Source organism: Lepidochelys kempii, chromosome 1, assembly GCF_965140265.1.
Source record: "Lepidochelys kempii isolate rLepKem1 chromosome 1, rLepKem1.hap2, whole genome shotgun sequence".
Classification (NCBI taxonomy): domain Eukaryota; kingdom Metazoa; phylum Chordata; order Testudines; family Cheloniidae; genus Lepidochelys; species Lepidochelys kempii.
The window spans coordinates 56,371,993-56,398,194 of record NC_133256.1 but is presented as its reverse complement, the minus strand read 5'-3'; the positions used below and the strand labels follow the sequence as shown (position 1 = coordinate 56,398,194).

Here is a 26,202-nt window from a genome sequence, read left to right as displayed (position 1 = left end):
CACCCTTCACTACCGTGGAGCTCCTGCCCCACTAGAATATACAGGTTCTAAGAAGAAAGCACATTTTCAGAAGGTGCAAATATTTAAAAACAAGAAATCTGTTCCATACAAGCATTAGATTTTTTGTACTGTAGCACTGCATAACATGTGCCAGTTCGCTCTCACCTACTGAAAGGAGGCGCCACATCACAGCAGGAGTAGAAAAGCAAGCAAACACATCATCAGTGCAAGTGAAGTGAGTGAGGTGAGGAACAACAACAGACTGGCCACGGCACTGGCCCCACATATACACTTGGCCACCTTGGGTCTTGGCAGCAGAAGTGTGAGAAGAGTGGCAGGCTGCAATCTCTACAACCCTATGAATAGAAAAAAAAATCAAAAGAAAACGCAGTTTGTCTATAACGTATATTTAAAACCACAGAAGCATAAAATTAAAGACAACCTAATTGTGTTAGTGGGAAAAGCAGAGAATATGCTACCTGTAGTCCTGTGTTTTCTTTTGGCTGGATATCACTTTGAACTGAACAACCTTCACATAACCAGATTCAGTATTAAATTACCGAGATATAAGCCAATGCAATATCAGATTACAGTGACATTTACAGAAAGTGATATTCACAAGTCTTTCAAGAAACATTCTTCAGACCTCACCCACAATAGGCACTTAACAGGCAGAGATTTCTAAAATGAAGAGCCATCGCCAAATATCGCAGTACACATAAGCAAAATCTATGGATAAGCATGAAGAAATTACAACATCTATATTTTGTAACAAAACAAGATTTGAGAAGTAGCCTGGAAAACTATTCCCAAATTAATGGTGCATGTTCCAGGCCTTCTGTCTCCAAACAGCACTTTTATGAGCTAGTTCTCTCATTTTAAATTATTAGTACCAGTGAAAATGCCTTTTGAAGCAAGCACTTCAAATACTTCACTAAAGAATCTCCCAGTCCCTCTTCGGATGGGCTCTGATAGTTAGACAGATATAGCCTGCTGTAAAACATGCCTTTATTTTTGGCCTCATGTTGTATTTAGTCCCCTCCCCCAGTGTTTGAAGCCTGTTTGGAAAACAACAAATTGACAGGATCATCATTTTAAATATTCACATTATTCAATAAGCACATTCTTTAAAAAAAAAAAAAATCGTTTCACGGTTTTTAAAAAAACCTACGTCCACACTGTTTTAAAGAACTGTAGGTGCTGCTGTACTCTTACAGATTCTGTTCTCCCTTTGCTCAAATAATCCCTAAACTGTTATCTGAAGTGATTATATACAAACAGAGAAGAATCACATTCCCGTTAAAAGAATTGCAAAGACGTATCCAGAATCTCTGTTCAGCTGGTGAACAATGCCACAGAAATGAAAAGTTGGGAGGGAAGTTCTAGAGTTAGTTTTAAAATAAGCTGGGTCTTCTTGTTTTTCCTCCCATGTTAAAAATATGCATACCAGGGTTTCAGGTTTTTTCCGCATTTAAAAAAAAAAAAAAGAAGAAGAAGAAGTCAGCGGAGGACAGACAAATTTCCAATAAAACCCAATTTCTCATATTTTCTGGCAGTTTTTCTTCTGTATATCAAAAGTCAGTATCCCAATATGACAATCTAGGAGTAGCACAAATATCAGATTATAGTGCAAAACTGGTCTTTCAGCACAGAGTATCAGGCGGTAAATCATCCTGAATTTTGGTACTTCCAGTGGTAAATCCAGAGTTTAACTTGTAATGAAAGTGGTGCTGGTGCACAAGCAACTTGTTTTACATTCATAACTGATGCAGCAAGCCCAGAGGTACCGGGGCTATGAACTGCCAAGCCGACAGGTGCCAGGGCTCAGCCCTGGCACAAATTAAGTATTGAGTAAATCCTAATTTACAAAGAAAACAAGTTATTATTTTACACACAATCATTGTTTCACTTTAAAATAGTATTAAGACCCATCAGACACCAAGATTTTGGAGCATCACATAGGATCACCAGCTGGTAACTACAACAATTTAGCATGCTCCCTCTTCTCACTCTCAATTCACCCCCCCCCACAATACCACTACTATAACCTCATCTTTACCAGGACTGCCCATCCCAGCCACCAACAGCAAACTCTCTCAACATTAAAATGATTAAGTTCCGTTAATAATTCTTCCTCTCCTTCGGAGGTCACAACCACTCCTTGCCTTCAAATCCATGTATGACTCCACTGTGGCCTCGATTACCTGTTTCCCCAACTGGACTCCACCAACACAGACACTACCCTATTTTTTCGTCTTGCCTTATCTGCGTCCTTGTTCTAGGATGTAAGTGCCTATGGTCAAAGGTGGCATGTGTCTTGTAGAGCACTAAGCACATCACCTTTTCTTTCTTTGATAAATAGAGGTCCTTTACCTGCTGGACATCTGCACTCAAATCCTTTCCTTCAAGGCTGCATCTCCAGGTTAACTCAGACTTCCTTTTAAGCTATTAGGCTTCACCCTGGATGTAAAACCCAAATTCAGTGATACACCATACTTATTCCTTGGGACAGCATGGCACGCCGCTTCAACAGGATCTGCTAGTAGCCTCTATTAGTAGCATTTAGCATAGACGGCAGATTGGGTAGTATGTATAGCCAACAGGAGCAGCAAGCATTAAAATATATCCCACCGGAAAACACTGTTACATAGGCACTAACTCCAAGAAAGACTAGTCAGGTAAGTTCAGTAGGGGAGGATAGATTCATCTCAATTTAGTACCACAAATTGCTTTTTCTGGAACATTTTTTCCATTTTATCATTAGCAAGGCATTATCCACTTTATATTTCTGAAAGGAAGACTTTTTTTTTTTTAAAAAAAAAAAAAGCACACATGCCTGAAGACATGATCAGTTCTGAATTTAAGTTCTCCATGCACCTCACCTGAACCACTATTTAAGAAAAAATAAAACCCTATTCTGTATTATCTTTCCTTCCACCAGTGTTCTCCATCATCCAATTTGGTTTCTGATTCTTTATCACTTCAAGAAGTACTTCACAAAACACACTATTTTCTACCATCTTTAGTTTTTTGAACTTTTAGCAGGCTCAGTACTGAGAAGCTTTGCCACCTCACATTTATAAGATGCAAAGACATCTTATGAATGGCCTTGGTTTCCCAAATGGAAAATTTAGCTGTATAAAGAAAAAGCAGCCAGATGCTGACTGTTTGCCCATTAGAGAACTACACAAACAGAACTAGGTAGAATGAGAACAGACCACTTATTAAAAATTGACATAAGTCCAAGTGTTTCAAAGTTAAGAGGAACTTACTGAACACACTGGTGGCTTTGACTACAGAATCTCAGACAGCCGACTTTCCAGTGAATCACCACATACCAGGCATTTTTTTCAAATGTAGGAATCAATGTAGTATAACAACTTGGCACATATAATCCAAATGTTTTGATTAGAGAGGTCATTGGTGGAATAGCTTGTTGTAATTAACATTTGGCCTCCTTGTCCATTACATCTCTGCACCAGATATGTATAGAATATACATACTTTCAAAGGTTAGCATAGGAGCCACTACAAATACCAAAAGCGCCCTGTCCAGAATTTAGAGGGAAAAAAAGGTAGGATAAGAGTATGGTATAGTAAAAGATTAAGAAACAATAGGAACAAGTACTCAAAGCAAGACACCTTTCTAGAGCTACAAACAGACTGCATAATGCATGCTCACACAACCCAATCTAGAAATAGGTTAGCTGTAGCAACGTTACCTTTCTTTTTCCACCATGATCTGCGCTGGACTTAGCTGGTTACTTTTATTGCCAGTTCCCAGCTGCCCATAAGTGTTCGCTCCCCAGGAATAGAGCAAACCCTCATCTGTTAGGGCTAGTGTGTGCGCATAGCCACAGGTAATCTGCAAGTAAATTTACAAGTGGAAGACAAAATTATTACACTCATTACATTAATCTGACTGAACAACGTTAAATACCTCCACCAGTCTCCATTTAGGATACTTAAAGCTAACATGAAATACATTAGCAATAAGTACTAGAAAACCCCAAGTACTGGTAATTTAGTATTCATTGGTTAATTCTTCACTTAATAAATAGATTTAAAAAAAATCTAGTTTAGCATTCTTTGTCCACAATAGCTAAACAATTGGTCCTAGGTTTTTAACCTTGGACTTCTTTGGAGAATCCCCTTGTAGTCTCTCTGACTTCTAAGTTACAAACTTCAGTAATTATTCCAGAAACAACGGTTGAATCTTTCACACTAGACAACTACACAGAACTTTTCATCCCAAGATCTCAAAGTTCTTTACAAACTGTAATGAACTGAGACTTGAACAGCCCTGTAAGGGGGGTGGTTATCTATTGTAGAAATGGAGAAAAAAAATTGGGTGGGGTCACAAAACCACTTAACCTAAGTTATACAAAAGTCTGACACAGTCCTAACTAGAACCCAGATCTCTTGACTCCTAGCCCTAAGCTTTCACGGTAAGACACTTCTCGCTAGCCTTTCACTCCTAACCCACTGTCTACATAGGATATTAAGACAAATCCTTTGAACCTCTTAGTTTCCCTGTTCTTGATCATTCCTTACAAGTTTGCCCATTATACCTCACTTCATCATGCCCCACAATATATAGAGATGGTACCTGCATGACAAATTGTATGCATAGTTTATTTAGGTTATTCAGCAATGAAGCATTTTGACACATTCACGAGGTTATACAAAAGCAAGCATTACAAAAATTGTCCACAATCTTTCAGCTTTAATAGATTTTAAAAGAACTAGAACACTGAAATCCTGAATTTAGAAACGTGCTTATGACTCAGACTGGGTTAAATTTTTGGAGATGTATACAATATTAATGCATGGTTTACTTCTACTTTGGACTTACCTGAAGTACACATACACCATGTAATGCTGCCACTCTACAAGGTGTGAGTTGATTGCCATTGTTTCCCAGACCTAGCTGCCCATTACCATTGTAACCCCAGCCATATACCTAGTTTAAGAAAAACAAAGATTAAGCTACCTGTTCTGTTTGTAGGAATACAGAAAATATGAGTTGTAACCAGAGACAATAGAAGTCTGGAGAAAGACCTTTGAGATAATGTCAAATCTTCACAAACCTAACAAGAAGAAGGGGAATGGAGAGGAGGGCATATTATATTAATTTGATCATTTTCTCCAACTTCTCTATTCTCCAGGTTTTAAAGGAAAGTTTGCTTTTTAAAAGATGCCTGCCTTTACCGTACTGATCTAGTTTCCCAGAAGACATACAATACCACAAAATCCCACACATCAGTCTTACTGTGCTGGTCTAATATTTTTAGTGGACAGAACTGTAAAGCAACCATCTTGATCAATGGATCAACTTAAGGTATGTCCAACAGCAGAGTAATCCATTACTTCACTGTTCTGAACTTGTTACTTTACTCCTAGTTTTCATTAGGATAGACACTTCAGAACAGCACACGTACAGTGCAACCCAATTATCCACAAGTCTCTCAGGAAAACTAAAACCTTGGAAAGACTGAGGATCCTCACAGCCCCATCCGTCAGTTGGTGATGCTGTGCTCTTGGACTGGGGTATCTGAAGCAAAGTGAAACAGATATCCAATTGGCTGCTTCCAGCAAGGCTGCATTACAAACTTTTTGGGGATCCCTAAGTGCAGTTAGATAACACTAGAACTCCACTCAGGAGACATAATTCAACTAATGGGATTGCATGGTGTATTGAAGTACACAGGACCACTGTATTAAATGGAAGTTTAACCATACGAGCTTTTAGATTATCATAAATAAGCTTCACATTTAATACCCTATTAAGATGAATAAATAAATTTATACTTTGTGTGGTAGTTTCAATCCTTCTAGCTACAGACTCAGGAAAATATATGTATCAATGCAATCTTTGCAACCAGAAAAACTAGAAGTTACACTGAAAAAAATCATATTCCATATCTGGAAAGATACTGAAACAAGTTGTTACACAACCAATTCAGAAGCACCTGGAGTATAATAGGCTTATAAGGAATAGCCATCATGGATTTCTCAAGAACAAATCATGCCAAATAAACTTAATTTCCTTGTTTGAAAGGGTTACTAGCCTGATTGATAGGGAAGGAAAGAAATAGATGTAATATCACGTGCAACTGTCAAAATCAATATATTTTCATAATGAAACTAGGGAAATATGGGATGCTATAAGGTGGGTGCACAACTGATTGAAAGACTACTTAAAGATTATTTATCAGTGGTTCAGTGTCAAACTGGAAAAGTGTCCAGTGGGTTCCTGCAGGGATCAGTCCTGGGTCCAGAACTATTTAATATTTTCATTAATGACTTGGATAACAGAGCGGAGAGTATGCTATGAAATCTGCAGATGACACAAGGTTGCAAGCACTCTGGAGGACAGGTTTGCAATTCTAAATGACCCTGACAAATTGGAGAATTGGTCTGAATTCAACAAAGTGCAAAGTATTCCACTGGAAAAAGCAACTGCACAACTATAAAGAGGGGAATAAGTGGCTAGGTGCCAGCACTGCTGAAAAGGATCTGGGGGTTACTGAGGAGCACCAATTGAATAGGAGTCAATAATTTGATGCAGCTGCAAAAAAGGCTAGCATTCTGGGGTGTATCAGCAAGAGAGTGTTGTATGACAGACATAGGAGGTAACTGTCCTGCTCCACTTAGCGTTGATAAAACCTCAGCTGGAGTACGGTGTCCAATTCCGATGCCACACTTTAGGAAAGATGCAGACAAATTGGAGAGCAGCCAGAGGAGAGCAACAAAAATTATAAAAGGTTTTGAAAACCAGACCTCTTAGGAAAGATTAAAATACTGGGCATATTTAGTCTTGAGAAAAACACAACAACTGAGGGGGGGAGGACCTGATAACCCCTCTTCAAATATACTGTGGGTTGTTATAAACAAGACGCTGACCAATTGTTCTCCATGTCTGCTGAAGGTAGAATGAGAAGTAATGCGCTTACTCTGAAGCAAGGGAGATTTGGCTTATATATTAGGAAAAGCTTTCAAACTAGAAGGATAGTTGAACTCTGAGATAGGCTTGCAAGGGTAGCTGTGGAGTCGCCATCACTGAAGGTTTTGAAAAAAGTTGGACAAAACACCTGTCAGCGATGGTCTAGGTTTACTTGGTCCAGCCATAGCACAAGTGGCTGGACTTGACTTCGAGGTCCCTTCTAGCCCTACATTTCTATGATTCAATTAAGAAGAACTCTGTATAAAACTGTGGGAAGAGCTGTTGTGAGGATGTCTGTGAAGCATTTTGTAAATGTAAAGTGCTGAAGTACAGACAGGCGTTATTTAGGCACTTTGAGAGCTTCTGATGAAATGCACTTCATAACAAAGCTGTGGGAAAGGTACGGCAGGAGCATATGGTTTGGACAGACATCCCTTGGGAAGGTTTTATTAAAGGAGAGTCTATATCTTAGTAAAGAGGAGAGGATAAAAGTTGATAAAATATAGGTAGGAACTGTAGTGAAACAGTCAAATGAGAGAGTCCCATTTAATCATATCACATGAAGGCACAACACTAAATTGACAAAGTGCTTGTATATAAATGCAAGAAGTCGAAATACTATTATGGGTGAGCTTGAGCACCTGGTATTAAATGAGGATATTGATTAATAGACATCACAGGAACTTGTTGAAATGATAATAATCAATGGCACACGATATAAAATATACAGGAATGACAGTACGTTATGCTGGTTGGGAGCGGCACTATATGTGAAAGAAAGCATAAAGTTTAATAAAGCAAAAATCTAAAATGAAGTAGACTGTTCCATAGAATCTCTATGGATAGAAATTCCATGTTTGAATAATAAGATTACAACAGTAGGAATATAATACTGACCATCTGACCAGGGTGATGGTGATTGTGAAAAGCTCAGGGAGATGAGAGAGAACAGAACACACTGTAATAATGAAGGATTTCAACTATCCCCATATTAATGGGTATACATCACCTCAGATGGAGTGCAGAGATGAAATTTCTAGACATAATTAACGACTGCTTCTTGGAGCAGCTAGTCCTGGAACCCACAAGGGGAGAGGCAATTCTTGATTTAGTCTTAAGTGACACACAGGATCTGGTCCAAGAGGTGAATATAGCTGAACCAATAGTAATAGCAACTACAATGTAGTTAAATTTAAACATTCTTGGGGAAGAGAGCATTTAATTTAGAAAAAGGGGAGCTACACAAAAATGAGGGAACTAGTTAAATGGAAATTAAAAGGTACAATCACAGAAGTGAAATGCCTGCAAGCTGCATGGAAACTTTTTAAGAACACCATCAGAGATTCAAACTATACATATATCCCAAACAAAAAAACAAAACCAAAAACCAGCAAGAGGACCAAAAACTGCCACCATGGCTAACCAACAATAAAATATGTGGTTAGAGACAAAAAGACATCTTAAAAACTGGAAGTCAAATCCAACTGAGAAAAACAGAAAAGAGCATGAACTCTGGCAAGGTAAGTTTAAAAGTATAATTAGGCATGCCAAAAGAGAATTTGAAGAGCAACTAACAAAAGACAAAAACTATATATTTTGGGTACTTCAAGAGCAAGAAGCCTGCCAAACAATCAGGGAGACCACTGAATGATCAAGATGCTAAAGTAGCACTCAAGGAAGACAAGGCCATTGTGGAGAAGCTAAATAAATTCTTTGCATCTTGTCCTAACTGCAAAGGATGTGAGGGAGAGTCTCACTCCTGAAATGTTCTTTTTAAATGACAAATCTGAGGAACTATCCCAGATTGAGGTGTCAATAGAGGAGGTTTTGAAACAAATTGATAAATTTAACAGTAATAAGCCACCAGGACCAGATGGTATTGAATTCACTGAAGGAATTCAAATATGAAATTGCAGAACTACTACTGGTCTTTCTTCTAACTGTGGTATGTAACCTATCCTTTAATTCAGCTACTGTACCAGATGACCACAGAATAGCTAATGGAACACCAAGTTTTAAAAAAGACTCCAGAGATGATCCTGGCAATTACAGGCTGGGAAGCCTAACTTCAGTATCGGACAAACTGGTTGAAACTATAGTAAAGAACAGAATTATCAGACACAGATGAACACAATTTCTTGGGGAAGAGTCAACATGGCTTTTGTAATGGGAAATCATGCCTCACCAATCTATTAGACTTCTCTGAGGGGGTCAACAAACATGAGGTCAAGGGTGATCCAATGGATATAGTGTACTTGAACTTTCAGAAAGCCTTGGACCAAAGGCGGCAGTCATGGGATAAGAGGGAAGGTCCTCTCATGGATCAGTAACTGGTTAAAAAGATAGGAAACAAAGGGTAGGTATAAATGGTCAGTTTTCACAATGGAGAGCAGTAAATAGCAGGGTCCCCCAAAGTTCTGTACTGGGACCAGTGCTGTGCAACGTATTAATAAATTAACTGGAAAAAGGATTAAACCAGTGAGGTGGCAAAATTTGCAGATGAAACAAAACTAAACTACTTAAGATAGTTCAGTCCAAAGCTGACTGCAAAGAGTTACAAAGGGATCTGGCAAAACTGGGTTGACTGGACAACAAAATGGCAGATGAAATTCAATGCTGATAAATGCAAAGTAATGTACACTGGAAAACATAATCCCAGCTATGCATACAAAATGATGGGGTCTAAATTAGCTGTTACCGTTCAAGAAAAAGCGGTAATTCTGAGATGCCAAAAAACTGAACAGTGTTAGGAACCATTAGGAAAGGGATAGATAAGATGACAGAAAATATCATAATGCCACTATAGAAATCCATGGTCCACCCACATCTTGAGTACTGCATGCAACTCTGGTCACTGCATCTCAGAAAAGATTATTTTGGAAAAGGTGCAAAGAAGGGCAACAAAAACAATTAAGCATCTGGACCAGCTTCCACATGAGGAGAGATTAAGATGACAGGGACTGTATCTTAGAAAAAGAAATGACTAAGAAGGGTACATGATAGTAACATGTAATACAAGAACCATAAGGAAGTACTACTTCACACAATACACAGTTAACCTGGGGAACTAATTGCCAGGGGATGTTGTCAAAAGCAAAAGTATAACTGGGATCAAAAAGAATTAAATAAGTTCACGGAGGATAGGTCCATCAGTGGCTGTTAGCCAAGATGGTCAGGGATGCAACCCTATGCTCTGGGTGTTGCTAAACCTCCAACTGCCAGAAGCGGGGACTGGATGATATGGGATGGGTCATTCGATAAATTGCCCTGTTCTGCTCATGCCCTCTAAATCATCTAGCACCAGTCACTGTCAGAAGCCAGGATACTGTGCTAGATGGACCATTGCTCTGACCTTGTATGGCCACTCTCATAGTCTTATAGAACTAGGTATTATAAATTTGCAGACTTTCAGAGCCTGTGACTTTCTATTTTCTCTGGTTACAAAAATACAGAAGCCACTTTACAATACAAACAGATCAATATATCGTTTAGAGACTGGAAACTGGTTACTCAATCTTTGAGCCACATCTGGAAGTTATTTCTTATTGCACAGAAGGCACCTGAATGGTAACTAGGAGGTGGAGACTTAAAATAACTTCTATAAAAGAGTAACCCATTCTGTGAATTTTGTTAAGTGAAAAACCCTGTTAACAGATTGGACAAGTAAGCAATTAACTCTCCCTTAACAGATACTTCCTACTGTTCATGCTCAAGCTGTGACCATTGAACAGTTACACCAAGGTATTTCTTGTGGACCATAAAATTCCACAGTAGTTACTGATGTATATTCCGTAACTGAAGTGTTCTCCATGTCAACATTTCTCATCTCTATGCAGTCATAATCGGACAACAAATGTATTATATTATGAGGTTAGTGGAGAAAGCTTACCTCACCATTGTCTATTACAGCCATAGAGGAGGTCTGACCACAAGCAATACTGACCACCATTTTAGTCTGTAAACAATTTGAGACTTTGCGAGGAGTTGGCTGATTTGCTGTAGATCCAGATCCAACCTGACCACAGTTGTTATAGCCCCACGCATATACCTGCCCATGAAAAGAGAGAGATACATATCTGAATAGTTTAGAGCTAAAATGTTTAGTTTCGCGACTAGGTTCTTCTGAAGAAATAGGACTTGTCCAACCCTAGCTAAAACCAAATCACTGACTTTTTCTTTTAATTTAAAGATTATGAGCTAGATCTGGTACTGTAAGTATAAACATGGCACTTTTTTCAATTACTTATTCCAAAACAGGAGCATCCAAATTTTGTCAAAAATATGGGACATATTTCCAGTGTAAAAGATAAAGGTGGCAGAAGGACATACACAACTTTGAGGGGATGAATTTGAACACACCTCTTCCAATACATTTCAAGACAGTTAAGCGCAACGGGGAATGCAGTGACGGATGTCATTTTCTTTTCCAGCTTTACAGAACTCCCCCCTTCTCACTTAGCAGTCTGTTTCAGGTGGATAAGGATCTAGAGTGTCCTTGGGGTTCCTTATTTCCCCCAACCTGCCACTGGAGCTTGTGAATGGGGAAGTTCTGGTTGACTGTACAAGTTTCAACAGCAATGTTACTTGATAAAAATTGCATTAAGGGAAGTACTGGTTTTGGTGGTAGTTTTGTACAAGAATTTGTTGCTACTGAAAATATCTAAAATTAAGCAAGCAAGATGTTGTCTGTGTTCATAAAACCCTAAAAGATCATGAAATATATACTCCCTCAGGAGACTTTTTCTCCTCCTCTAAAGTCATGTTATTTCATATTTGGTTATCTAGTCCATCCCCAGAGGCAAATGTAGGAATATTTCCTACAGTTTACTGTCCAGTGTTTTGTCCTGATTTAAATTTACCCTTATGAAAAAGATGTTACCAGACATGCTGCTGATTGCAACTGCAACGAGGTTGCCTTTGCATAAATTCTACGTATCCTTTTTGGTGTTAATTGATCGCTTTACTTTAATATCTATGGATAGAAGATAAATGGAGAAAAACTTTGTGCAAAAGCATCAGCCACACACATTATAACATTACCACCGTGAAAAAAAATAAAAAGCATGAGGTTCTTTGTCCATAACTATATCACATCCTTTGCTTTTATTAACTATTCTAATTAATCTAAAACTAAACACCTGCTAAATATATGGAGGGTTGGAGGGGGGAAATGGTACAGTAGAACCTCAGAGTTACAAACACCTAGGGAATGGAGGTTGCTCATAACTCTGAAACATTTGTAACGTTATGGTTACAAACGTCTCAACAAAACATTATGGTTATTCTTTCTAAGATTTACAACCGAACTTCGACTCAATACAGCTTTAAAACTTTACTATACAGAAGAAAAATGCTGCCCTTAACCATCTTAATGTAATTGGATAGAAAGCTGGCTAAATTGGTGGCTCAAAGGGTAGTGATCAACAGCTCGATGTCTAGTTGGCAGCCAGTATCAAGCAGAGTGCCCCCAAGGGTCAGTCCTGCGTCTGGTTTTGTTCAATATCTTTATTAATGATCTGGATGATGCGACAGATTGCACCCTCAGCAAGTTCGCGGACGACACTAAGTTTGGGGGAGAGGTAGATCTGCTCGAGGATAGGGATAGGGTCCAGAGTGACCTAGACAAACTGGAGGATTGGGCCAAAAGAAATCTAATGAGGTTTAACAAGGACAAGTGTAGAGTCCTGCACTTAGGACCGAAGAATCCCATGCACCGCTACAGGCTAGGGACTGACTGGCTAAGCAGCTGTTCTGCAGAAAAGGACCTGGGGATTACAGTGGATGAGAAGCTGGATATGAGTCAGCAGTGTGCCCTTGTTGCCAAGAGGATAACGGCATATTGGGCTGCATTAGTAGAAGCATTGCCAGCAGATCGAGGGAAGTGATATTTCCCTCTATTTGGCTCTGGTGAGGCCACATCTGGAGTATTGTGTCAGTTTTGGGCCCCCCACTACAGAAAGAATGTGGACAAACTGGAGGGAGAGTCCAGCGGAGGGCAACTAAAATGATCAGGGGGTTGGGGCACATGACTTACGAAGGGAGGCTGAGAGAACTAGGCTTGTTTAGTCTGCAAAAGAGAAGAGCGAGGGGGGAATTTGATAGCAGCCTTCAACTGGTGGGTGGGGTGGGGTTCCAAAGAAGGTAGAGCTCAACTGTTCTCAGTGGTGGCAGATGACAGAATAAAGAGCAATGGTCTTAGAGGTTTTTAAGGCCCGGCTTGACAAAGCCGTGGCTGGGATGATTTGGTTGGTGTTGGTCCTGCTTTGTGCAGAGAGTTGGACTAGATGACCTCCTGAGGTCTCTTCCAACCCTAATTTTCTAGGATTCTAATTTACATGAAACAAGCACAAAAACAGTTTCCTTACCTTCTCAAAAAATTGTTTAAAAATTTTCCCTTTATTTTTCTACTAGTTTATGTTTAACACAGTACTGTATTTGCTTTTTTTTGGTCTTTGCTGCTGCCTGAGTGCATACTTCCAATTCCAAATGAGGTATGTGGTTGGCCAGTCAGTTCACAACTCTGGTGTTCGTAACTCTGAGATTCTACTGTATTAAATGTATCCTTTGTATAACAAACATCCTCTATGTGTTAAGGTATAATGAAAATGTTTTCAAAGAAGACTATTTACCAGCTTTATTTTTCAGAATTATAATGGAAAAGTGAGACTCTAAATTTAAAGTTTCCTAGAGGTTAAATTGTGAGTGAACTTAAGCATAATTTTCTCCCCACCTTTTAGCAAACCACCACAGTAATGTGAAATTTAAGCCACTGTTATAATATATATATTCTCATTATATAAGACAGCCATCTGTGATTACAGCTTCTGCTCTTTAAACCATGGAATGAACTAGCTGTCTCTATTCATCTGTTCAACAGTTCTCCCAGTTTGGCAATTGCTGGTGGTCTGTTTGCCCTTCACTTACCTTTCTTCATCTACTCTAGAGCTCATCATTTAACGTCACATGAACAGTCATGTGACACTTCAAAGACCTTCTGAAATTCCAGAGATTAAAGTCATTTACTTTTGCAGCCAATTCTTTCTGTAAATATTATTCCATATTACATATTCCATATGTAAATATTATTCCACATTCCCTTACGTTTTGTATAATCAGAGTTATATATCTTGACAATAAAGCCTCAGACAACCACTAAGAATGCAGCAGACTATAGATCAAACTAAATGTCTAAATTCCAGGAGGTTAACACTGTAATTAAGTACAGTTTAAATATACATTATATTCAAAATATGCATTTCAGGTCTCATTCTTCGCACCTGTAGAACATCCCTCCTACTATTTCTCATCTTATCTTGTTTGGACCATAGCACTGCTGCCTAACTAGGTGCACTACACTTCCAAGTTTCATACCCTATGCAAGGCAAAGGGGTGAAAAATCTCGAGATTTAGAAGTTTTTCAGGTCAGGCTTGACAAAGCCCTGGCTAGGATGATTTAACTGGGGATCAGTCCTGGTTTGAGCAGAGGGTTGGACTAGATGACCTCCTGAGGTCCCTTTCAACCCTGATATTCTATGATTTTAAGATCTTTCCTAAGCACAAGCTCCTCTCAAAAGCAGCACATTATCAACAGAAAACTAGCTTCTGAATCTGCCTTCCATCCCCCTCATTACAGATATTGATATGCTACTGTGTGTCATAATGGCAGTAGTATGATTTCATATTAGAATAGGATATGGAGGTGCTCAGATACTGTAGTTCTGGGGGCCCAATACATAGACAGAATTATGGCTATTTTGAATTCCTCGTCTTAACTATTTTAAGTTGATTTTAGAATCAAACAATTCAGATGAAGCCCTAAAACAGCATTAGATCAGGCTGATTACTCAGTCTAAAAATACCATTTTTACACTAATTAAAAAGGAAACATTGACCACTCATTAAAAAGGAAACATTGACTAGTCAGTAGTATTTAAAGAAATTTGTGATTTACACTTTCCAGGTAACTACACATGGACAAACCAAGCCTGACTCCACTCATTTCTGCGGGGATATATTTTCTTCAACATATATAGCACAAAGCAGAATTTAGATACAAAGCCAACTATGCCCAATCCCTCTAAATGTATGTGAAGGTGGACAGAGCAGAATACTTCCACAATAATGAATAATGCAGAAATCAGATGCGGTATTAAAGAGAACCAAAACACTAAAGACACCGCAGACTGACCCATCTGCCCAAGGCACACATCTTAAGTGCTACAACAGCGCACACAGAGGGCAACCTTAAATTTGTATCTTTTGAAAGATTCTACCATTTCTGGTACAATTCTCTATTATACAGATAGGGAATGCTAGTGAAAAAGAAAGTCTTTCAAAATTACATTGCTTTTTAGGTGCAGTGTTCTTTCCAGTTTCAGTCTTACTGATAGGCGTCTGATGCACAAAAAACCCACAAGAATACTCACTGGCCTAAATTTTCAAATCACTGTAGGAAGAAGAATTAAAATTGGCCAGGAGAATGAACTACCCCTCCCACCCCTAAAGAGAGGATGCGTTGGGTTTGAAGCGCACCGGTAAGGTTATTTTGTACCTGTACTGTGGATAGAAAAGGACTTCAATCTCCAAAGCTATCTATCTGATTCCTTTCAGGAACTCCAAGTTTATTGAAAAAGTTAAATAAGAAAATGTAAGACTTACATCTCCATCAGATGATAGGGCCATAGAATGATGAGAACCACAAGCTACCTCAATCACCCTCTTAATTAGCAGGTTGGTACAGACTTGAATAGGAGTAATGCCCTGATTGGTTGTTCCATTCCCAAGCTGGCTGTATCCATTATGTCCCCAAGCATAAACTTCACCATCTGCACAAAACATGCATGTTTGTGATATCACTCCACCGATTCCGAATTAATGAAGATGTTAATTGATTCTAACACTGGTCTTCTCCTTCTTTAACTTCTATAAAAGCATGAGTACAGACAGTGCTATAAGTGAAAGCGAGAGTAGAATAACTAAGTAGTGAGACTAGTGTAGTAATTGTTCTACAGTATATTCTTTGTACAGTATTTAGCCTTCCTTCTCAAGTCTAACTATTCGTGACTATACCATAGCATGAGCTCTGGGTTAATTGAGAAAGATAAATGGTGGCACCTCAATATAATTGAGGACATTGTTAACAGACAGATTTAAATGGTTTCACTAACCTTATTGCAGAATGAAAATGCTTGCTTCCCCACATCACCCTACTATAATTGGCAGTAAATATCATTAACTATTTAAAACTGATGTCAGCTGCCTGATCAGGCAACACAGACAAAAGCTATTTTCCCCAAACCAAACCAGCTTTCTATATGAATTTGCTATTCTATAAAGGGAAGCCAACTTTGAGTGGACATTTCCTGGACTCCATTTAGTTTCCTTCCCTTCCTTGGGCTCAGTATTCTTTACCCTTGAGAATTTCTCAAGCAACCTCTTTGCTCTTCTCCGACTTTCTGCCTTCACCAGACTTCCTTTAAACAGATTCTATCTTGCCTCTTGTCCATTCAAGGCAAAGGCGGCTTTGTCCAGTGAGTCCACATTAACTAATTTTGATGTTAAATTATTTTTAATACCCCCTTCCCAGAAAAAAAACAACTGAGCAAGGTGTTCCAATGTTCTCAAAATCCAACATTAAATAAAGGAACCAGGCAAACAATTTAGAGAAGAGAGTGAGCGGTCTGTCATTTTATTCATAATATTTCAGAAGCTTGAAGTCACATGCTACAAGCACAGTCTATTCTTATGACAAATTTAACTCAAAACAACTATTTAAAAACAAAGAAAAGTCTACTGTTAAGGTTTGAAGCCATCAAGTCCAGACCCTTTTAATCAGCACTGCCTTGCTAGTCAGCCAATGAACTTCACAACTTCATGTTGGAGTCTGGTTTCCAATTTTATGTTCAAAAGGTAAAATGCATTCATTTCCTTGCCGCTGTTTACTACCCACCCAGTGTTGAGAAATAACCTGCGTTCTTTCTTTTGTAAAAGCTGGCTGGTTAGAAGGCCACAAAAACTAGAAAATACTATTTGATTCGGATGGCCACCAGGTTTGGAAAATGTTATCTGATCATTAAGTTCTGATAATTAGGAATGCACGTAGCTCCTCCTTCCCAGAGAGAAGATTAAGCAGGTCACCCTCATGGTATGCTTTGGACCAGTTCCTCAGCTAGTGTAAAGTGACTTCAGCAAAGCTATGATCTCTGTAAGTGGAGAGATCTGGCCTTTGAACTTTGTTGGCCCAGGATCAGAATTCCCCAAAGAGCAACAAACCCAGCACATTGGCCAAGTATCAATCTACCAACATATCTCCACTTCTGTTCTTGGTTAACCCTTATAGAATAGGTAACTGATTATATCACATACTAAATGTTTTCTACCTTCAGTGCTAAGTAGAACATGTGGTCCACTTCCATAACTGAGACTGTTAATCTTCTTTCCACATAAGGCTTCTAATTTCTTTGGTACTATGGTGCTTTGATTATCTCCAGTCCCCAAACAATTACTACAGTTTAGTCCAAACACAAACACCTGGGGGGAAAAAGGGAAAAAAAAACAATTTGCATTTTAAACTATTTAGATTCATATTTATGGAGAGGGAGAGAGACAGATATAGATATATAGGGTGAAATCCGACCCTAGTGAAGTGACCGGGAGTTTTCCCATCAACTTCAACGGGGCAAAGATTTCGTCCATAGAACTTTACTGGGTTCAAAGGGTTCTACAGCTAGTTCTAGATTCAAATTTCGATTTTTGTTTAATACACACAGAAGGAAGGTTTACGAACCCTAACGGAAATTATTCTACTGAAATCATAGGTCTTTAAATGTTTACGGAAGCGTTTTTAGTTGTGTTTTGTACGCTTTAAAGTCAGGCATCCAAATATCTCCTCCTCTTGGGTGCCTAAGCTTATTTAGGGCAATGCACTACTACGACTTCTTCCATAAAAAAGCTGTGACCATTCTATTTTGATTCAGAAAAAAGTTACTTAAATTTAAAAGGATACCTCTAATGGGCATATCCTGGACTGGAGATTCCTTTTTATTACAGCTGCTATACCCAATAGCGATCTAAAGGATAGTAAGTTCTTCTAACATTTGTCATAATAATTGCCCGGTTATATTTAAATGTGTGCTAGCATAAGAGATCCAAGAAGTGAAACTGACCAGTCTAGTTCAGTTGTCCGAGTGAAAAGAAATGTAAAGAGACCCAGTTTATGTAGCAAGTTTTTATTTTTTCCATCTTTTCTAATCTAGGACATTAATAGTAATGAAAATAATTTTTGTTGTTAAGAGTGTTTTATTGTGACTCCTTTTACTCTCTTCCCAGTTTTGTCCCCATGCAAGATTTCAAATATTTGCAATTCATTTCCGCCACATTCATTCACAGAATGGGACACAGATTCATGCATAGTGTCTTTTGTAGGCTGCTTATTTACAGGCTTTCAAAGGGGTTAGAATTACATCCCAAAATAGATCAGGTATTTCATTTCCTTATAGACTTACCTCATCATTATGGGTAATGTATATAGCTTCATTGGCCGATGTGCCAAATACACATGCTTTCCTAATAGATGCTATTTCTTGAGGTGAAAGCAAGGTAAATATTGGCCACTTTCCTACATCCACCATGACTATGTTGGGTTTCATATAATTCCTATAAGAAAGTTGACATTTCTGCTGTAAAAAGGAGGGGGGAAACAAAAACAAACTATTAAAAAGGCTTATTATTTGTTTTCAACAGAAGGCACAAGATATTCTTCTTTAGAAAAGAAAATAGCACTTAAAACTTAACTACAGAGACATTAGTCTCTCTGATGAATGAATATTCTATTCCTATTTAAGATGTGTAATCATACAACATACCAAGGAAGAACAAATAGCTAGTCCTAGACAGGATATTAGAGAAATGTCATTAAAAACAAATACCTGCTGGGCTACTTTGAATTAATAACTACTGAAAAAACCCTGATAAAGACACCGTTCTACTTGAAAAATCCATATGTTGATAAAATATGCAACCTAGCAAGTATTGCCTTTCAGGGGCAGTATATTTCTGAGCTTTATTTTGGACCTTATTTTCTTCTGTATTACATTCAATTCTCTTGTAAACGTGAAACAGTATTCCAAGCCTAGATTCCATTTAAATAAAAACAAGCAGATCTTAAAGTAAAATATCTGTCTCCTATAACGAGTGTGCAATCCCAGTTTAATTCTGGACAGTGTGAAATCCCAATATATGCAAGTAGCACACGATGCCAGTTTGTTAGGGTTTTTTGTTAAAGTACTGGGGATGTCCTGGGGACGGGGGCTGATTTAAAACTTTCCTTGTGGACAAAAATAACTATTTTTGAGCATGGGAGAATTACAGCACAAAACCATGATCTGTTTGCTTCAGACTAAATGAAAAACATTGGAGAACTCTGTGCAGAGCAACTAGTCATTACTGGTTAATTGGGAAACACTTTGGATTGCGTTAGAACATTGGAAGATGGACAAAAGTATCATCAAATCTGCCAGAGAAACAAGATCACTCTGTATAACTTACAAATTTCTACCACCCTCATCACCTCTAGTTTGCGCATGAACACTGTGTGGATTCAAGAAGGAGATAAAAATACTCAAAAAAAGAAGCAACTATGCAAGATGTTTTAGATCTGATCAGATCCTCACACAAAAGAAAAGTCATGTTAGCACTGATGCTCCAAAGAGATTCTGCTGTTAGTATTTCTCCACATTTATGTGACATGCTAGTACTTCCTGGGCACAGATCTGTGCTCTCACCAGAGCATTCCATAAAATGACAGCACTATGGTACGCACTGGTCATGTATGACCCAGGAACCTCTTTGTGCCAACTAGAAAGGGGCACAGAGGGGTGCCTAGATGTTACAGGGACCTCCTGGGTCTGGAATATACATTCTAGTTCACCGGCAAGTCTCATGTGAGGTCCGAAATAAAAGCTGCTGTCACACACTGGTCATCAAAATCATCATGAAACATGTTGTTAAGGGGTTACGTGTATGTGTGTCTATAGACAGACATACACGCACACACAAAATTATGTTAAGGTCTGTATTTTGGAACTGATCTCCAGCAAAGAGGAAATACAGGTTCTGTCAGAAGAGAAATTGTTATCTAGCAGTCTGAACTATACAGTGCTTAATTTACAAGTAAACAAAGGGCCTCTTCTCACCAGTCTAAACTGAATGATAATGAAGGACTATGAAAGATTCAAAAGATGAAAGTAACAGGAGGAAGCAAGCAGTGAGAGAGTAGGGGAGACAACCCTATTCTGACCTGGACACTGGAGCGTAGCTAGGGCGGGAGCGGGGCAGCGGCCGCTTCCCCACCGAGCACAAGTGGCGCCTTTTTAAATTTTTACTCACTTCGGCGTCGGGTCCTTCAGTGCCGCTGAAGACCCAGAGCGCCGCCCGAGCCGCCGCCAAACAGCTGGAGCACCGCTGGGTGAGTACAAGCGGGTGGTGCCTTTATCATTACCGCTTCCCCTGTTTTTTCCACCTGGTTACACCACTGTCTGGACACCCAAGGTCTGCTCTAGTAATTTGGAGGACAAAGAAGACACCCTAGCATCCTTCACTATGGAAGCAAATGGATAATGAGTTTGCTTCATGCAAGAGGGATCTCAACCACACTTAGTTGAAAATGCTGGAAAGAATCTTGGGTGAGACTAGCTTCTTTAAACAAGATATTCACCTGTTAGTTATGTTTAGTCTCTAGAAAGCGTTTTACGATTGTTTTATATGTAACCATTTGTTTCCAATATTCTTATTCACTTCAATGTCAGTTCTTTAACAGTAAACAGATGCATTTATAGTGAAAAAAATTAAGTGTTTAGCAAAGCTGTGTTCTAAGGTATAAGTTGGTGTTCACTGTTCCTTTGGGAACAGTAGGCCTAGTAATTCTGAGTGCTCAGTGGATAAGGGGCTGGGCACTACAGGGAATGCTCAGAAGACTCAGGAATTGATGTATGCCTATAACTACCTGGTACAGACACAGCAAGGCCTGCAGAGGTCTGGATTGCCAGAGGCTGATGATTTCAAGGAGCTGACCCACAGAAGGTCCAGACAACACTTCCTAATGCTATGGGCAGATGGTGGTGAGGTGCCTCATGACCCTGAGTACCGTCACATAGAAATAATACTGTTAACATAATATCTATTATACCTAAAAGACTATGTTAAAAGAGTTAAAATTGCAGAGCCAAACACTCAGTTAAGAAGTGCAACCTATATCCTGTCCTCCTCAGCTCCTATCCAACCCCTTCCAGCTGCTCCCTTTCTTCCTCCCCCACTTTCTGGCTCCTGCAACCTCCCACCCCACAATCCCATTTTCTCCTCCCTCACTCCTCCCATTTCTCATCCCTCTGAATTCAAGACAGGCTTTCCCCCTTACCCCACCCCCCCCGTCCATGCTTCCCTGCTCTCACTGCTTCTACTTCGGGTGCCCAGGAAGAGAATCCCCCTACTCCCAGTTCCTGATACCATAGCATTTCAGGACACCAAGAGGAGTAATTGCAAGAAAAGTCCTGCTCAGTCCCTGCAGCCCTTAGCTGGAGCATGCTTAGTGCATAAAGAATCTTCAGAAGACATAGCTTCCAAACTTACAAGTCTGAGTTTTTTCAAAAATGTGTAACTTGGCCAAGTTTTGACTATTTTCCACACAGAGTAAATGAAGGTTAGTTACTTGTAACCATACTTTATGCAGAGTCAGTCAGCAAGTTCACACTCTGGGGATGCGCCAACTGGTGCAGCTTGGCTAGTGGAACTTCTGCTATCAGGGTCGATTAGAGTGCTCACATGCCCTTCTCCCCACTTCCCTAAATATTCTAGCCCATTCTGAGGGCATGGCTATCAAAAGGGCTTGGTGACACAAGTGGCCTCAGTTTCTTCCATCCCTATTACAGAATCCAGTGATAACCTTAATTGGGACTCCACAGAAGAGGGGAAGGTGGGCAGGGAATGGAAGTATGTAGAGTCCATCTCGAAGAACTACAGTTACAAGTAACCTCCATTTCCTTCAAGAATCCTCTGAATATTCCTACTCTTGGGATAGTTTGGCAAGGAGTACATAAAAGGTGGATGTAGGAACACTGAGTCCTAATTAAACAAAACAACTGAAGCACCACTTTGGCAAACTGTGCATCAGATCTGGCTGCCAAATCTAAAAAGGCACACTGTTTAGTGGAAGTGTGAGCTGAACTCCATATTTACATATTTCAATAACGGGAACATGTCTACCATATGCTACAGACGTAGCAACTGCACTGGTAGAATGAACTTTAAGAACTGCAGGAGGAGAGAGTGAAGAACTTTTATAACGGTCCTCTATATACTGTCTGACCCACTGACAGGGAATGGGCAGAGACAGCTTGACCCCTGACCAACATATGATATAAACAATGTAGCAGAGGACCTAAAGTCTTTAGTTCTGTTCAGATCAGAATGCATTCTCTGTGTCTAAATAATGTAATTTAGATTTGCCCTTACATGCCCATGGTTGGGGAAGAATACTGGTAAATTTACACACTGATTTACATCAAAAGTCTTAAGTTACCCCAAATTCCTTCCTAAAGTGAGGTATCAGATATCTGTTTAGAAGTATCTGATCCCAGAGGCTTGACTGACAAAGTTTCTTGTAACAGAAGAGCCTGAAGTCTTGTCTAGCTCTGTGGGGCTGAGGAGGGCCCCAAATAGTACAGTACGAACAAGAATGCCTTTCTCCTAGGCATTTCAGCACTGAACATGCACATCAGATGTGGCGAAGACAGCCGGGCATGACAAACACCCTTTAAAACAATGTTTCTTGATCTTCAAATCTACCATGATATTGTATAAGTAACTTACTTTAAATTGAAACTTAATCTAAACCTATTTCTAAAACGAGCTTACTCTAAAACTATTAACTACTAACTAATCTAAGAATGGAAAGATTATTTTATATCCATGGATCCCTGCAGTCTGGAGAGGTCTGTGTACATTCACCGTTGCAGTTGGAAGGAAGTGAGGCAGCAACCAGAGCCATGCTCCCTTTTATAGCCACACCCTCAGAATGTGTTAGAACATTAAGGGTGCAGGAGGGGTTTGTGAACATTCTAACCCGTAATACAACCAGAACACTGCACTGTCCAAGCTGTCAGTGCAACTCAAGAGTGTAAATATGTTCAGGACACTTGAAGAAAAGGCACCTCCCCTGACACCACACAATCTCACTGCCAAATTTTGTGTGTCTACTCCAACACAAAGAAGTGCTAGAGCTTCTCAATTAAACGGATTTAAGCATTTTTTCCAATATTATGGAGAGACACATTGTTTGCTCAACTCACACTTGGAAATGAACTAACTGCTCTAGCTGAAATTTTTCAAAAATTGAATGAACAGTTAAAGTTTGCAAGAGTTACAAGCAGCTGAAAACAAGTTCTTATAATGGCAAGTATTAGGCGACCTTAACTACAGCTGGCACTACAAACTCAGCCTACAATAAAACAAGAGATTATGTTCCTCAAAAAAAAAAAAAAAAAAAAATCAGATTGCGTAGCTACATTCTGTTAAATGCAGTATTATTGATTATAGTCCATCACAAAAGTTTCACAACTGTGCAGCTCTCAGTTATCAACTAGAGTTCTGACGCAGGAAGTCACTCTGAGTGAGCGGACCCCTGTATCTGTATGGAGCCTCAATGGAGTCAGTGGGTCTGCCTGTGCAGATTAAACACATCAACTACTAACTACTCCGACTCAGGAAGACTATTCCTGATCAGAAGCCAGAGTGACAGAAGTTGATGGTACTCAGAATTAAAGACATATGCGGTTGTAAAATGGGGAATACACTTGCCTCTGCCACGTAGAGAATGAAGAGTTAAATGTTCAGAACACTACACGAGGAAGTGCTATATAAAACCTAAAAATTACTTTCACATGAGATTAACACTATAAGCCAAGTCATGTAAATTATCTGGACTGGCTGTTTATGACTTTAGCACGTGGTCAAGTACCAAAATACAAATCTGAAAAATTTATTCTGGATGTTGCAAAATCTCACAATTTTAGGTGTTTTTCTTGAAGCCCCACATTCTTGAGTCAAGCTATTACATGAGAATCTCAGCTTTTTAAGATGAAAGTTGCTAGCCTGCATGGTTGTGCAGGAAAGACTGAAAATGAGACCCAAGACTAAATGCTTGAAAAACAAAGAACCCTTTTTTTAATGTCATGATTGGTTGGGGCGAGACACAATATCTGAATGCTCAGAGTCGACAATACTATCGTGCTTCATTCTGTGTTTACAGTCATCTTAGGCAAACTCTTCTTACCAGAGTTAGTTTACTGCAAAACCTCAAAAAATCCTTGAGATTTGGAAAGGAAAATTACATTAATTTAAAAGTAAGAGAAGGCCCACACTGAAGAGCCTGCTTTGTCCAGAGGACCTTTTGTAGGCTCAAAATGGAAGAAAGAATGAAAAGCAGATGCATGTAAATAGTTCAGTAGTTAGGAATGCAAGTGTCATCTACCACCCTGACCAGACAGTTTATAAAACTTTTAAAAACCTAACAAGACCCACTCTGCCACTGAAGCACTGTGTGACCTTGGGCTTGTCCCTTCAAATCTGAGAGACTTTGCTTCCCCTTTGTCTACTTACCTTGAGAGACAGTGAATCAAAGGCCACATTTATGATACAGAATTTTACCAACAAGTTCTCCATTGAGGATACTCTCAGTTCAGCTGCAGGAGCTAATTTGGCACTGATGGTAACTTCTGGCATCCTTACCTTACCTACAGGGAGGGCTGTCATCAATGCAGCTAAACCAATGGAAATGTTTCGGTGGAATTCTTTAATGCAGGGAAGTCCTAAATAAGCAGCCATCCTAGGTAAACTGTGACCCTAAGCTGCAGAGCAATGCACAGGACAAGTTTCAACACTCAGTTACTGTAAATAGTTTGTTATTGTTTTTTAATGTAAAAAAAGCTATGAAACCATGACAACCTTATCTCTAAATCTTTGACAAGATATTTAAAGGCTATAAAATCATAAGTATTCATGTACATGTTTTAAAGGGACACCTCCAACATCAGGTTAAAAAAAGTGACTAATAATGCAACCACCACCTAAAATTATAAGAGCAAAAAAGTTGTATGTTTATTTTATTTGTTTACTTTGTGCATTTGACCGTACTTTCAGTACTCAGTTCGTCCTTTTGCCTTCCTGGATCTTCACGCAGTAACAGGAATATACACATTTAGCTGTTTTCCTACCTTTTTTTAAAAAAGGCAGAAGTTGGCAAACCTCTCCGCAGCGAATTTAGTACCTGAAACTACTTTTAATTCATTTTTTAAAAGTTGACTACAGCAAAGATTTTTCAAAAATAGTAGCCGAAAGTAAGACTCCTAAATTCATAGTAAGGCATCTACCTCATTTTCAAGAGCACTGAGCACCCAAGAGGAGGCTGCTAGATACTCAGCACTCTTGAAAAAATAGCATAGGTGCCCACATATGGATTTAGGAGCCTAACTTTAGGCTACTATATCTGAAAACTGTGGCCTAGATTTCAAGTGTATATAGTCTCTATATAGTTATTACTCATTCCACAAAAGCTTGTTTACAAAGTTCTTTCAAAACTAAACACCAGAAAGACCTACACATTACTGTAATTTATACAGCTAAACAATGAGCTTGCATTTAGACTCTCTTAATCAGTAACAATTATCTATTGGAAGCTAGTTAGTTGCCAAGATCTAAAAACCCTCAGAATCGTTTACCAGCTTCGACAAATCTTTAACCTAGACTGCACACACAGCACCATACTTAGAATCACGCTCTCTCTTATAAACCATCACCTTTGATTTATACTGAATTCCTCTACCATTGCAGTCCAACATCCTGTTTACTCTATGTGAAGAGGGGAAAGGTCTATTCAGAGGATAACGTATCTCTTAGACCTCTCCAGCTGCAGAGGATATGCTATTTGTATTTGCTCCCAACTAAAGAAGCAGCTCCTGCTAGATACAAAATGGCAACCAAACAATTATATATAAGACTTTTACTTTTAAAACCAGTGGTTTTCAAACTGCGGGTCACAACCCAGTACTGTAAGACACTCGGTCGTGGCGGCTCTGGTCAGCACCGCCAACCAGGCCATTAAAAGTCCTGTCGGCGGTGCTGCCCAGCTAAGGCAGGCTAGTCCCTACCTGTTTTGACACCGCACTGAACCCCGAAAGCGGCCAGGAGCAGGTCCAGCTCCTAGGT

General features: G+C 39.2%; 1 protein-coding gene across 10 annotated transcripts in view; it reads right to left on the bottom strand.

Annotated features, from left to right (window-relative positions):
- Positions 1-26,202, bottom strand: part of RCBTB1 (RCC1 and BTB domain containing protein 1) — a 48,828-nt gene that overhangs the window by 11,015 nt on the left and 11,611 nt on the right. For 4 of the 10 annotated variants that reach the window (XR_012158856.1, XM_073343689.1, XM_073343627.1 and 1 more), the window contains exons 2-8: positions 18,450-18,623; positions 17,325-17,475; positions 15,604-15,770; positions 10,835-10,993; positions 4,855-4,962; positions 3,722-3,864; positions 166-356 (exon numbers count right to left, since the gene is read on the bottom strand). Coding sequence is in view for 9 of the 10 variants with exons in the window: in XM_073343689.1 (XP_073199790.1) it covers positions 166-356; positions 3,722-3,864; positions 4,855-4,962; positions 10,835-10,993; positions 15,604-15,770; positions 17,325-17,475; positions 18,450-18,623 (1,093 nt within the window). In the remaining variant the exon portion in view is untranslated. Of the gene's footprint in view, positions 1-165; positions 357-3,721; positions 3,865-4,854; positions 4,963-10,834; positions 10,994-15,603; positions 15,771-17,324; positions 17,476-18,449; positions 18,655-26,202 lie in introns of those variants that run through there. The other 6 variants (XM_073343636.1, XM_073343662.1, XM_073343673.1 and 3 more) reach the window with 4 other exon arrangements.